At 39.0% G+C, this 15271-nt stretch overlaps 2 protein-coding genes across 2 annotated transcripts in view; one reads left to right on the top strand and one right to left on the bottom strand.

The window, feature by feature from the left end:
- Positions 1–886: 886 nt before the first annotated feature.
- LOC139443282 (E2F-associated phosphoprotein-like) lies at positions 887–4780 on the bottom strand. The gene is made up of 5 exons (XM_071224254.1): positions 4417–4780; positions 3854–4029; positions 3148–3276; positions 2123–2351; positions 887–1189 (listed from the first exon to the last, which is right to left on the bottom strand). Exons 1-5 carry the CDS (start codon positions 4482–4484, stop codon positions 928–930), a joined length of 864 nt encoding a protein of 287 aa, XP_071080355.1. The 5' UTR covers positions 4485–4780; the 3' UTR covers positions 887–927.
- Positions 4781–6016: 1236 nt separating this feature from the next.
- The window catches only part of LOC139442005 (mitogen-activated protein kinase-binding protein 1-like), a 131457-nt gene continuing 122202 nt past the window's right edge, over positions 6017–15271 (top strand). Inside the window, exon 1 of the mRNA XM_071222757.1 lies at positions 6017–6204. Within this exon, the coding sequence (XP_071078858.1) occupies positions 6127–6204 (78 nt within the window). The 5' untranslated portion in view covers positions 6017–6126. The remainder of the gene's footprint in view (positions 6205–15271) is intronic.

The following is a 15271-nucleotide window of genomic DNA, read 5'->3' as shown; positions in this document are numbered from 1 at the left end:
TAACATTTTGGTTTGTCGAGTCTGTTCTGTTTGTTGTTTAACGTCGCACTCAGCAATATTCCAGCTGACAGCAGTCTGTAAATAATCGAGTCTGTACCAGACAATCCAGTGATTGACATAATGAGCCTCGATCCACGCAATTGGGATACGACGATGCATCAACCAAGTCAGCGATCCCGTTAGTCGCTTTTTACAAGCATGGGTTGCTGAAGACCTATTCTGCCCCGGATCGTCACGGTTCTTGTCGAGTCTGGACCGGACAAACCAGATGACTATATCATAGGGAATATTTTATGTACGCTTCAGTTAGTACCCGATGGAAAAATGATAGTGTAAATTACTTTGTTTTACAGAACCATGAGTCGACTTTAATTGTGATATTAAAAAACAGAGCACTAAGTGGTGCAGGAAACGGATAATGACGCACTTTTTTCATTCAACTCATGTTTTTACCTGTGATGAATATGCATCATTTTCAGTGGGAAAATATTGCCATGATACTGAGAATTACGTCGTATTTATTGACTTGAACTCTACATCCCCTGAGAGGATGATCTTGACGCACAGAAAACTGTCATATCTGACTTACACACTCACCACACCACTTCAACAAATCTCTCTTACAGAGACACACACTTAAAGAATTATGCTGTATATCTAAAATGGAGCTTGTTAGCTGATTGCAAACATGTAGTTTTTGAAGAGTTCAATCTTGAATTGAATATGTATGGAATTGGAACAGAGTGTGTCGCATTTCAACCTGACAGCTACATCTTCTGTAAAAACCATGTGGAGATTTGAACCCTGATCTTCCATGTGACACACCAACCACTGGACCACCCTTCACATCCCAACACAAAGAGGAAGCTTAGAAAATGGGATTTAATTACTATATACAAAATAATACACTTGACATGTCTTCAATGTTCATGCATAGCTGACCAACACGTTGAAGAAATGGTAGACTTCCTCCTTGTCAAACATGGCCACAACTGTGTTGCATTCCTCACACTTCACAGGGTTGTACTTGTCCTCCTCACTGCTGTTCGTCTCACACGGTGTGGATTTGTCTTGTTTCTTCTTCCTCTTTCTCCGTCCTTTTTGTTCTGGGAATTTCAACAGTTCATTTGAGTCCACTACACAGCTGGTCACAAACATGGCACGGAACTGGTTGTCATAGTGGTCATGTCTGGAAAGTAATAAACTTTGATTAATATATTACTTCATATTTGTTCCTTAAGTGTAATACACTATCTTCCACCATATATATCTTCCTCCATATAAACCTGTGAAGATCCAGGTTAGAATAGGTCTTTAGCAACCCATGCTTGTCATAAAAGGCAACCAACGGGATCGGGTGGTCAGACTCGCTGACCTGATTGATGCATGTCATCGTAAACCCAATTGCAAGGATCGATGCTCATGATATCAATCACAGGATTGTCTGGTCCAGACTTGATTACTTACAAACCGCCATAAGTTGGAATATTGCTGAGTGTGGTGCTAAACAACAAACAAACAAACAAATCCTCCATATACAGTCTAATAGTCATTGAACTTAAGTCTAATTCATTTGTTCAGGTAACCAGCCAATCAAATTACACACCTCTTAGATTTGACAAACAGGAAATACATTCAGTAGCATAAGAAACAAACCAACAAAGGTCCATATTTAATTTGGCAGTACCTGAAGTTCTTTTATCCACATCATAATTTAATGTTACGTATAGTGATAGATGAACTTTTGTCACGAAAAAATCAGGTGAAGCACAAGATAAGCCTCTGACTATAGCCACATAGAGTTGACATGCAAACTTGTCAGTAAAAGGGCAGTTTTGTCACAGATCAACACATTAAATCAGATCTTATATTCTGGAATGATGCCTCTCTGCACAAAGACCTCACTACAGCTCCATTGGAGGTAAAGGTCTGGTGAACTTTCGCTGAGTCTTGGTACATGTGAGCAAAGCATTCAGACAAGCATATATGATTTCTGTATCTTAAAAACAACTACTTCCCAGCTCTCCACAAATTACCTACCTCTGACATCTACCCCCCTCACCCCACCCAGTAATAATGCATGATGCAACTCTGTGTTGTCACAGCTCCACACACCACCTACCTCTGACAATCCCGACACAGTGTCGTCATGCAAGCTGGACAGTTCAAGACTGCATCACTGCGAGATATGTTTTTCTTTTTTTTTCCTCCATGGAGCTGATCCACCTGGTCATTGGGGCGATACTTTTGCCGCTGCTTTACTACCCATCTCTCATCATCATCATCCATGTTAGGGTCATACAGAAGGTCATCGTCAGTTGGTATCGGGTGTTTCCACTTGGAACCGGAGACTGGGAAGAAAGATTAATCCAATATGCTCAAATTCTCTTCATTTAATTATCTGATTTTCATCTTTTTATTTCTAAACCACATACAACATTCAACAATGTCAAAAAAGTAAGAGTAAAAAAGAGAGAACAGAATTGCTGACACTGGCAGGCAAGACAACTGTTTCCAACAGTGAGGAAATTCAGAACTTGAACTTATTCATGAACGACCTTTTCATGTTTTCTTCCAGTTTGGTTTGTAGAAGATGAAGTAAGCTCTGACTACAGTGTTTGTGATTCATCATAAGCAGCATATGTATTCACTCATTTATTCACAACAAAAGTATATACAGTAAACTATGTTTATAACGAACACACTTAAAATGAACTGACCGATATAACAAACTTATATTTCAGTCCCGCCCATTTGCTGTATATACGCTGTATATATACTGATAACGAAATATGATTATTACAAACTAAAATGAGTGGTCCTTTTGAGTTTGCTATAACCATAATTTACTGTATTTAAATCATACATCAGGAAGGAAATACAATTCTGGTTCTTTTTAATCCTGGACCACGTTTTTTTAAATCATTTTGACTGAAAACAAGGTTCAAATGTTTCTGAAACGGGCATGTCAACAAAAACAAAAATTTCATGATGTTGAAGTTGTATTGCCCTTAAAGACAACTGAAACACTGAAAGCAAAATTGTTAAAGTAAATTGTAGAACCAGAAGTCACTGGATCATAATTTAATTCATCAATTGTTTCTCATTTTTAGTAATGTCCCTTCTTCAATGGCGTCTTTTTCCTACCTCCTTCATTGTCTTCTTCATCAGAATCAAAGTAAATGTTGTCGTAGAACTTTGTGGGCTCAGACTGCTCCTCGCTTGTTACCTCAGCGGTTGAACAATGGGGTGTGGCCTCTTGTGATACTCCTTCAACTGGTGAAAAATACAGAAGTTTCTCAAAAGGAAACATCACATATTGAGCTTGTGCTATATGATTAGGAACTGACCTTCTTATATCTATAGCTGTGTTGGTGGGGTCGGGTGGGGGCATCAAATTGTTTCCAGGACACCAAGCATGTCAACCAAATATATTCAAAATATACAAGTATATCATTTGCATAGAAATCTGATTATAGGCATTGCGAAAGCAGTGATTGCAAGGCCTTGTTACCTGCAGGTGCTGATTGTGACCAAGGAGGCTGTTACATTGCCAGCTGTAATCATGGTAATAGTGAGTGTTGGTCTATGCTCTGTTTAATAATATTACCGTGATTACTGCTTTGTCATGGTGCATAAACCAATCCTGGCCTGATAATCCAGTGGTCATTAGTATGAGCAGTGATCCACCAGTGGGTACACAGGTCACAATGGGAATACGGTCTTTCCTTATCCACCTACGCCCCTCATGGTTTAATCTCCCTGCAGCGTTTTATTGTACAATAAACAACGACCATGAGTCATTCAATTCTGAAGTAAATATTTCTTGTAGAATGGAAACTAGAGTAGTCACCTCTACTCAAAAGCTTTCTTTCTGTTTCAATTGCTGCAACAGTTTGCTGAACTTCTTCATTCATTTCACGCTCGAAATCATCCCCCTCTGGTTCCTTCTGTTGCTGGCGGCGATACTGAAGACGTTGCCTCACCTCAGGTAATGCGTGGAGAAGAGTATCAAGTTCATCTTCAGAACTGAAATTATAGATATTTATATCAAATAACATGATCTTAATGGCATGCATTTTAATTCGTACTCTCATGATGACAAATGATTCACAGGTTACCTGGTTAGACAATCATTTTAAAAAAGAAGAAGATCTTTTATCTAGTTTGGTCGGATAATTCACTGGTGATTAACATGATTCATTAAGCATGGTAAGAAAAGTATGAAAACTTATTATCTGATCAGGCCATACGTATTAAGACCGTTAGACATGATAATTAACGGCCTGACCTCGTAATGATGTATAGAAATTCGACTGAGTACGTACTACAAGAAACGAATTGGGTATGTACATTAACTACGGTACATGGTAGCCTATGTTATAAACAACAGTGTCGACAACTTATTTTGTTTACCTTTCTGCTCCGTTATCCTCGCTATCGCCGCCGAAATCAAGACTATCGGAGTCCTCGTCTTCATACATATTAGGAACTTACGATATGACGGGCAATAGATTCAAATGTACAGAATGTATCAACACAGATTCAGTTCTAAAATAGTTCGGGCGACGTTTTCAACACGATTCTCATGGGCGCAGACATCTTGTTTATGCCCCGAAACAACTCCTCACAGGTGTAGTAGGAATCGGAATAAAATACGATGTTCCAGATTTGTGCAATGACAAAGCTGAGTTGTCTCCCTTCATCTACGGCCAGTCGGTTCGCATCTTTTCGTAACTTGTCCCGGAATGGCACGAATTGGTTACACTGCCAGCAGCTTTCGTGAAGCTAAAAGGAACTATATATTTAAATATGCTTAATACTGAGGAATTGCTAGAAGAAAGAAATATGCATGTGTGACATGTTGGTCATCAACTCGCCCTCTACTGACTGTATACATTCTATTTACATTCTTATAGTGATTATATAGAGAATCTCACCCGAGTGCCTTTTGAGATCAAATATATCAACACGAGTTGATAAAAGTGGAAAAATTCCGAGGCTTGTCGAGGATTTTTGCCACTTTTATCAACGAGTGTTGATATATTTGATATCAAAAGATACGAGGGTAGGATTTTATTTATCATCCAACATCATTCTTCCAACTTTTTCAATTTGTAGACAGCAGTGTATTCAGTGTAAAAAGTACTGCTAACAGCTTCAGTAGCAGTGCCATTAGTGATGTAATTTGATTGTGACGTCATGTAACAGTGACGTCACAATGGTCTGCAAAGCATTGTGATGTAATTTCATTGCAGCGATATCTACAGTGTAGATATCGCTTGATCTAATCCAAGCGATATATCCTGTGGGAGCCAGTTTTGGATGATAAATTAAACTACTATACATTAAGTACATTATATATCTTTTGTAAAGTCATTACTTTTCTATTGATACCTAGAGAAAATGTTTTAAGGTGTTACATTTAATAAGTATAAATCCTTTTATTTGAAGTAATGTGTTCTTGCGTTGTTGTTTTTCTACATATAATTTACTTGAATGTACAGATATTATGGAGGAAACAAATACTTAGATAAACGTGCCAGCTCCAAGAAAATTATAAAAGCGGACGTAAAATATTAGATATATTGGGTACAGCGATATGCAATGATCCTCATTCCTCAGTTCTAACCAGAAGGATAACACAAACTCAAAAATGAAATTATTCACGTGGCAGCTTCGAGAAAATGATAAAAGCGGTCGTAAAATGTCAGAGATATGCAAATATTTGGGTACAGCGACATCTACGTTTATTTATAGATTTATAAGGAATTATTTCATTGGTCGATATTTATGCAACAGGTGCGATGATGATTTCAGTTGCTAGTGTTGAATAAAGGAATATCTATCTTAACAGATTCATTTAGAGTCAATAAACGATATATATTGAGGTGATCTAATATAATGCTGCTTCAGAAAGGTATAATCTTACGGGAAACGAAAATAGAAGACGGGCATCGAGCTGTGCCAACGAACCAATCAGAGCTCTCGTATCAAATTGACTTTGGCTGCCAATCTCTCATATGGGACGAACACTTTAAAGTTTGAAACGTCAACGAGGAAAGACACTGCTCCTCGTGTTATAATGAATGGATACTGTATGCCAGGGTCTTAATCTCGTGGATTATGGATAGAGCACCACGGAAAATACTTCGTTCTCCTTCTCTGAAGAGGAAAAATAAACAACAACCATTGAACCAAAAAGTGAGTAGGCCTATTTGCCTTGTCAATTTCACCCACATGAACTATCCTACGTGTGTCCTACATGAAAGCTAGCACCACACCTGTCACGCGAGACAGGTGAAAGGATGTCAATTGTAGATTTCATGGTATGAATTTATTATAAACTGTCAATTTTACGTGAAACACGTACAAACAGTGGCAAAAACGTGGTAACCTCATCTTGGTCGAAAATTTCAGCCGAATATTGACCAAGACATGTCTAACTTTAAGTCTGTATGAACCCGAGGGTGCTGTCAAATTCTAAATACTGAGGGTTCAATTTAGGGTATAAGTCATATGACTGAACATAGAACAGATATAGACCCTATATGTTAATAAATAATCAACAAATGATAGTACTGATCATATGAATTTGCTCACATTCAATCATTTTGATTTGTAAATTGATTGTGAACGTGTGATCACACCCCAACTCAAGTTTAACGCAGTATAGACCTTGAGCTGTTGAGTAACTAAACTACTCACTGAATTTCATCAGAGGTGAGAAATTTGTCATGTAGCCCAACATGGAGCCACATCATGAGATTGGAATGAGAATGTATCTCTGTATTCTAGTCATGATGAAGTAATTAGTCAATGTCTGCAGTTTCACTGTGGAGTGACTGTAAGTCATAAACATTACAGAATGATGTCAGCATATTTTTACACAGCCCTATAATAATACACTGCCCGTGTCCTTGTAGTATTAGGAGCCCCTGGGATAATTATCATCTTTGCCATTGCCACATCTTGGATTGGGTAATGATAACAATGCACACGACACCTTAGGCGTGACTAATTGCAAGGTTCGTCAACTTTCATATTGTTATCTACTTATCCAATTATCACCAAGATGACCTCAGAGTTTTTTAGTGATTTGATAGCTAAGTAGTAAGCTTAATGGTTGAATCCAGTTAGTTGTTTGGCAGTAAATAATAAGTCATTAAGTGGGTAACCGAAAGTTAAACATATTTGATTTATCTGAAGGTAAATTCTTAAATACAGGCTTGATATCAAATAGATCCCACCCTTTGTCCAGATCTAAGGCTAAATAATGCAAAATCAGGTTCAAATTATTGTAATTAAGATAATAACAAATGGTTTAGCACATTTTTAGCAATTGTATAATTTTAGGATCCAGCTTTAAGATAGAAAATAAGGTCAGGCCAAGTTAGTGTAGACTGGACGGTCAGGACCAAGTTCAGGCCTCTGATTGGGAATTCATAGTTTATTTGAACTCTGAAAAGCTCTCAGATAGATTTTGAAAGAAGAGTCACAAATTCTGTGGGCACGTCAGAGGGTACTCACTTCACTTTCCAGGTACACTATAATGGTGAGGTTGATGTATCGTGTCAGTTGAATATATTGTTTCCAGTTAATGACTTCATTATAGCCTGTCTTTCTGAATTGATGTTTTATGATATAAACATGATAAAGATGGAGCATTAAGGGGACAATGATTGATGACAGCCTGCCACAGTAATCTCCATGACTTCTCAGTTTGAACAGTCCAATTATGTTCTATAAATGGTCTCTTGTTAAAACTATGGAATTTGTTTTTTGTTTTATGAAGGCAGTCTTATTCCTTTACTAAGTTATCTGTGTATAGGAGATGGAATATTCTCATCATGATAAGCTCAGACACAGATATGTAGAGTAAAGGAAGCCATGTGTTGGATAGAGAGCTTACCACACTCAGGATACGGTCAGCCTGATAGGCGACATGTATGAGATTTGATAATAGATGTCAATCATGTCAATAGGGGTGACTGTTAGTGGCTGTTTAGCAATTGCAATACTGTTTGGAGTATCCTCACTGACCAGCAATGCAGACAGCTTATGTTTATTTGATGTGATGTCAACCCTTACATGGCCACCATTTCCTCGGTTCATTGGATTGGTACTACTGAACTTGTTGGAGATTTATGGGAGATAGCGCTTATTATAGTCGGGTGTAAATGAAACTTAAAAAATAACTATGTTCTGACTAATTGTTATTTTTTGTCATTGTTTTACATCTTTTGATACCGGTGGGGTAGCCAAGTGGTTAAAACGTTGGCTCGTCACGCCGAAGACAAGGGTTTGATTCCCCACATTGATACAATGTGTGATATTGCTGGAATATTGCAAAAAGCACCGTAAAACAACACTCATTCACTTTTGATAGTTGAGGAGGTATCATCTAACTTATCAATGTATTTTCAATGCCGAAAGACAGTCAAACTGCATCATAAGTTCGATCAATTGTTATACTTTACAAGTTAAATATTGTCAGCTCAACTGAACACAAGATCAGATTAACTGTCTGATGTTCAACTTCAGCCCTTTTCCTAAGAACTTCTCAAGATGATCATTTTACAGGAGTACCTGCTGAAAGGCACACACCCGAGTCACAGGGCTGTGAAAATTGATCCATCTTGATGCAAATGACATACATGTTCTCCTTTTGTTGGGGACACTTTATACCAGGTTAAGTTATCAAGTCTATACATTTGAAGGGAAGTATAGGTGTTTACCAAGATTTCCTGCCCAAACAGAGCTCAGACCTTGAAATTATTGAAATTGTTCGCAGCTGAGAAAGCCTCTTACAAGAATTCAGTACACCTTGTCAATGTCCTAGTAAATGAACCAATCTGAAACTAAAGATAATCAACCATTGACACTGTTGGGCTTTGACTTTGAGGTTATTTCCTATCAGAAAAGAAATGTCTTCATATGTCTAAAGCAGGTGACAATAATGATTAGTTTTAATGATTCAACTTCCTCAAGGCTAGTCCTGCACCATGACCGTGGAATATATTTATTTTATGAAAAAATAATAATCTAGAAATGCATACAAAAGCAAGTCTAGCCAGCTCGAACTAGCTCTATTCCACTCTGAAATTAGCATAGGGAATTTTTATATATTTTTAGAGTCAAGAAGGATATTGTGTAATATAAGATTGCAGACTCTAAATGTTATTCTACCTCAAGACCTGCAATGTAAATTATGTGTGTCCATTCACTTTTTGTTTTGTTGGTTTGTTGTTTGACGCCGAACTCAGCAATATTCCAGCTATATGACAGTGGTCTGTAAATAATTGTGTCTGGACCAGACAATCCAGTGATTTACATGAGCACCAATCTACGCAATTGGGACATGATGACCTGCATCAACAAAGTCAGCGACCTGACCACCCGATCCAATCAGTCGCCTCTGATGACAAGTATGGGTTGGTGAAGACCAATTCTAACCCAGACCTTTACGGGAGTGTGTCCATTCACAAACTGTATGCGTAAAACCCTGCTCATGTCTCCCAAACACTTTTGGTGTATTGGTGACCCAATTTTCAATATGACTCTCTTTTTATGAAATATATATCAAATACAACATTCACCCATGTTTACAGCATTGCTACTAGATGGAAAAATATAGTTTAACTTCTCCTGACTGCTCTTACTTTCGGAATCAATGTAATCTGAACCAAATATATTCATGTGTGCTAGATAATACAGAGGAATGTTTAAATTGAATAAGTCGGGTATTATATTTCAATGTTGACATGTTTTGCAACAAACATGGGTGTACTACATGAGAAATTGAAGGAGGTAAGGGAGCGATTAGACTAACATTTAGTCTCAGAAATCTTATATTACACAATATCCTTCTTGACTCTAAAAATAAAAAAAAATTCCCTATGCTGATTTGGAATAGAGCTGGCTAGACTTGCTTTTGTATGCATTTCTAGATTATTATTTTTTCATAAAGTAAATATGTTCCACGGTCATGGCACAGGACTAGGGAGCGATATAAACCAGCAACAGGCCTGCTACACTACATCGATGGTTCTTGATCAGATGAGCTGTGATGGCCTACAGCTGTTGTTACCTGATGGCTGACAACACCAGTGACATGGCCCTTACCCTGCTGATTACAATCAGCTGTCTTGACAGTAGCATCCGAGGGACATGGACCCTGGGTCTGTCATATTACAATGGTGTTGTGTCATCCTCACGGGTTGTTGAGGAAGTGGCAGTTAAATCCGAGATTGTTTGTTCATTATCAGTGTTTGAAGTAGGTCTCTTGGGGTTGTATTGTCCTCTTTTATTTGAATCTAGGGACCCCATTATGTCTTGTTTTGACATTAGGGTTACAACAAGGATCCTTCACTTTTATGCTTAATTTTGAACACTGATAATTGACAATGGAGGTCTGAACGAGTGAGTTGGGTTTATTGCTGCTTTGAACCAGTGTTTGAAATAATTTTAAGACCCCAAAATATGGTCAGGCAGGTCATACCATAAATGTTGCCTGCCCATCTTCAAAATTACCTGCCCACATTCCGACATTATAAATATTGAAAAATCGCGGACAATAAGAGACAAATGAAAAGTGTATGAGGCTGTGATTTTGAATATTGTCTTTGCCAAACTCATATTCAGAGGAGGCATTTTGATTGGTTTCTGATTTCAAACTCATGAGTGGGCAAATTTCAATGTTAGGTCCATGAGAGATGGAGATGGTGACGTCACTCAGGATCGAAGCTGTGGTGGTGACGGTCATAATAGAAAGGAGATATAATACTCTGGATAATCGAGGATGTGGTAGACGCTTACCACTTTGGTGAAACCCATGAGCATGGGTGTAGTGCGAACAAATTAACGTCTCAGGATTGTAATCAGGACGAATAATTCAAAGGCGACAATTGGATCCATATGTAAGTTTTTAGGAACCTCCCAGAACTGACTAGGACACACAAGAGGAGCCATATTTAGTTCCTGTGCTCAGAGATCCTGACATAACAATTTTATGTGGCCATGTGATAGTTATTATTCTTAATTTTTTATTCACATGCTTATTCTCAGATACCAGTAGAACACACTATCAACAGTCATTCATTGTTTTTTTCATTTGTTGAATTGTGAATTTCTTAAAAGCCATTAAATGGCTGATATTTAATTACAGCACCAAATATCAAACCTGGTTAAGTGGTAGGCAAAACAGTCATTTCATCATTCCACCATTTTCGACATGAGATATCGTTGATTAAATTCCATATATCAAAACTATGTAGAAATGTTTGCAAAACATGCCATGCTTATTACTCTGATAGTTGAGTCACCTGACCCATGTACCGATGCTCTACCATTTAGGAGATGGAGGGTTGCCGTAATAAAAATGTGGAGAGTAAATTGATTGCGTTGATTTGCCCTCACAACTTGCCAAATTGACCAATATTGAAAACAGCTGGGAAGGTAGTTAAACCATTTAAGCTCTTTGAGGGAGATTTTAACCCTGATGGCTTGGGCTTGGAAACCATTGGTTCTTAAGAGGTTGTCCGATTCCATTTCCTCATACTTGTGTCATGCATATTACCCACAAGGCTAGGAATATGATTGACAGTCCCGGAATTCAAAGGGTCCTTGGAGGAGAAAAAGTTGCTGTAAGGTAATGAAGGCTGTTAGGTACATAGACATGATGAGGTAATGGAAGCCATGTGAGAAGATGGTAGAAGCTGTGGAGCGTTAAGCAGTGAAGCTCTGATCTGTCAGTCACTCTGCAGTGCAGATGCACTTTTTCCCAGATTGACAAGATGGCTTCTAGAATGCACGTTCCCAACATTCTGAGTTATTACACTGATGAAATGAAACAATGATTTATAATAGATAGAAGTTTCTCCTGAGTGATATTAGCTTCATGTGTGTCAAAAATAGAGATTAGTGAATGTTACGAACAGGAGAGCTTCTTGGGGTCTATATATGAAAAGGGGAAAAATCGTTTTCTCAGCACCTGCTCATGACATGTATGGCAGGGATTTACATGACGCATAAATGATGCACAGATGTAGAAAATGGACGCAGACATAAAAACTTACTGTGTCCAAGGGAAACATAATAATGTTCATTGTACCTACAGCACATCAAGAGCAGTTATGAGTGTCTGTTATTTCATCCATCAATCATGACCACTGTCCACATGATCATTGATTCATTCCAGGCTCTAAAGTAATCATCCCAATGTACAGTACACTACACCATTTCATTACTTTACAGGGCCCTCATATTGCCTGCAAGGAATCTCAAAAATAATGGTTGGGGATCACCTGGACACCTAGTTTTGTAGGTCAAGGTAGAACCCTGAGTCCATTGTAATACTGGCTTGACACCCCCTCATGGGGATTTGCAGGCAGAATAGGTCCCCAGTAATCCATGCTTGTCTCCCCTGTGGGTGTTCCAGGCAGAATAGGTCTGCAGTAATCCATGCTTGTCTCCCCTGTGGGTGTTCCAGGCAGAATAGGTCTGCAGTAATCCATGCTTGTCTCCCCTGTGGGTGTTCCAGGCAGAATAGGTCTGCAGTAATCCATGCTTGTCTCCCCTGTGGGTGTCCCAGGCAGAATAGGTTTGCAGTAATCCATGCTTGTCTCCCCTGTGGGTGTCCCAGGCAGAATAGGTTTGCAGTAATCCATGCTTGTCTCCCCTGTGGGTGTCCCAGGCAGAATAGGTTTGCAGTAATCCATGCTTGTCTCCCCTGTGGGTGTCCCAGGCAGAATAGGTTTGCAGTAATCCATGCTTGTCTCCCCTGTGGGTGTCCCAGGCAGAATAGGTTTGCAGTAATCCATGCTTGTCTCCCCTGTGGGTGTCCCAGGCAGAATAGGTTTGCAGTAATCCATGCTTGTCTCCCCTGTGGGTGTCCCAGGCAGAATAGGTTTGCAGTAATCCATGCTTGTCTCCCCTGTGGGTGTCCCAGGCAGAATAGGTTTGCAGTAATCCATGCTTGTCTCCCCTGTGGGTGTCCCAGGCAGAATAGGTCTGCAGTAATCCATGCTTGTCTCCCCTGTGGGTGTCCCAGGCAGAATAGGTCCCCAGTAATCCATGCTTTTCTCCCAAGTGGGTGTTCCAGGGAGAATAGGTCTTCAATAATCCATGCTTGTCTCTTCTGTGGGTGTCCCAGGCAGAATAGGTTTCCAAATGTAATTCAATGCATTTGTCTTCCACAGAGTACAGGGCAGAACATACCTTTATTTATATATATGGGTTACATGTCTATTGTACTATTGTAAATTAATTCTGAATAACATATGTGTGTAAGTGATTTTAGAAACACTTCATTCATTGATCTATGTATGTGAGTTTAAGCAGTAAATGAAGTTTAATGTCAGAGTCATCTGGGAATCTAGGATGCGTAAAGGTAACATGCAAATATCAAAAAGCTGAAATTGTTCCTTGAGCAACTTTGAATTTTCTTACAACCTCTAAATATTTAGTTTGTCTTTTTGCACAAAGTTAACTCAATTATGCACCGTTCATGAGTCACATCACCATTGTTACTGAGCACCTCATGTAAGATTTGCTTTGTGCTACAGAGGCCCTTCCTCTAACTCTGTCAATTTGTCAAGAAGTAAAAGCACCTGACAGCAGCGTAAAACTTAACGTATGTTAAATATGCACATGAGCAAATGATAAATGAACTGCAGGAATCTAAAAATACTGATCACACGCACAAGTCGTTTTTGATATGCTCCTGTGCAATTTGTCACAAGAGAACTTGCACTGTAGCTGTGAATCTCCTGTGAATTATTGAAATTAATATAGCTTGAGGTTGGTGAGGTTGACAGGAACCCCCTCACTGTGTTGAGTGATGTTAGAGGCACAGGTACAGTGTCAACTGTGGGAGATGGAAAAGAGTTCATCGAGTTTAGATAGTGATTGATCATGCTGTCTTCTTGAGACATTGCATCATAAAATTTGATTAGCCACAAAATTGTGTAACCTTACGAGTGGAGTTCGACCTTCGACCTGTACCTGTTGGCCATTTGGCGCATCCATGATCTTGAGGTGGTTGATGTGGGTCGCAGACATCGACCAATAGGAGTAGGTAAGTATGGGACGTCCCCCCGCATCACACCGTAGTTAATAAATCTTCCCTCTGTCATTGACACTATGACGTTCATTCATTCATGGACATGCCTGTCTCACAACATCATATCCACATGGTCCATAAACTTTTTGTTGTCCATAAAGCCTGTCAGGGATGTCAGTTGTGTTTTTGATTGGTCACATGTTGCTATAATTGATTAAATAACATGAAGCAAATATGTTACATTTGAGGCTGAAGTAATAGATGTGTTATTATTTGCAGTTGATTTGACTATCTATGATAATCTTTCATATTCATATTGCTAGAAAACTGGTGTGTTTTCAGTAACAGGACCATTGCCGTTTTCTTTGATATCTAAATATGGGCTGTTCTTTTATATACATTAAATGCCTACCCAGAGAGTGGACAGTCGGTGGTTCGTTCCCCTGGCTGCATCGTACAAAATGATGTTAAAAGATGTTACCTATTGTTACCCTGCATGGCACTCAGCATTAAAGGGCTTAAACTAGGACTGGTCAGCTCGGAGTCAGTATTCTGTGTCTAAGCTGGGTATCCATGTTAAATTATGGTATGGTATCTCAGTGTTCTGGTAGTATTAACCAAGCAAAGGTCCTGACTAGTACAAGCAGACACACACGCACTCATGTGCATGCATGTCATTATATAAGTGCAATACACTTGCACACTGCATTTCACCTCACCTCACCTTAAACTAATGACGACCCATGAACATGATGAAAACCCGGGTTAGAATAGGTCTTCAGCAACCAATACTTGTCGTAAGTGGCGACTATGCTTGTCGTATCAGGATCGGGTGGTCAGACTCGCTGACTTGGTTGACGCATGTCATCGCATCCCAGTTACGTATATAGATGCTCATGATATCAATCACTGGATTGTCAGGTCCAGACACTATTATTTTCAGACCACTGTCATATAGCTGGAATATTGCTGAGTACATTGTTAAACAACAAACAAACAAACAACATGTTAATCTATGCCAGTCCACATCTTCAGCCGTTAGCCTGAACACTAGAATCTTAAAATAACGCCAGAGACTCTTTGGTGTTACAAGACCAGCTTTGTGGCAGGAACTTCTAGACACAGCAGGGCTGATTGTTATACTATAGATGTACCTCAAAGCCAACAGAACTTGCTATAGTACACCACCAGGTCAAGTCAGGGACTGGC

Source organism: Haliotis cracherodii, unplaced genomic scaffold, assembly GCF_022045235.1.
Source record: "Haliotis cracherodii isolate W230 unplaced genomic scaffold, xgHalCrac1.p SCAF_5, whole genome shotgun sequence".
Taxonomy (NCBI): domain Eukaryota; kingdom Metazoa; phylum Mollusca; class Gastropoda; order Lepetellida; family Haliotidae; genus Haliotis; species Haliotis cracherodii.
This window is presented reverse-complemented; position numbering and strand designations above follow the sequence as displayed.

What these genes read in the sequence shown, in the direction of transcription:
- LOC139443282 (XM_071224254.1), bottom strand. Translation starts at nt 4,484, where the DNA reads ATGTATGAAGACGAGGACTCCGATAGTCTTGATTTCGGCGGCGATAGC. An exon ending in AAGAAAGCTTTTGAGTAGAG is followed by an intron (nt 3,277 to 3,853) that starts GTGACTACTCTA and finishes ATTTTTCACCAG; the next exon opens with TTGAAGGAGTATCACAAGAG. An exon ending in CTGTGTCGGGATTGTCAGAG is followed by an intron (nt 1,190 to 2,122) that starts GTAGGTGGTGTG and finishes ATTACTTTCCAG; the next exon opens with ACATGACCACTATGACAACC.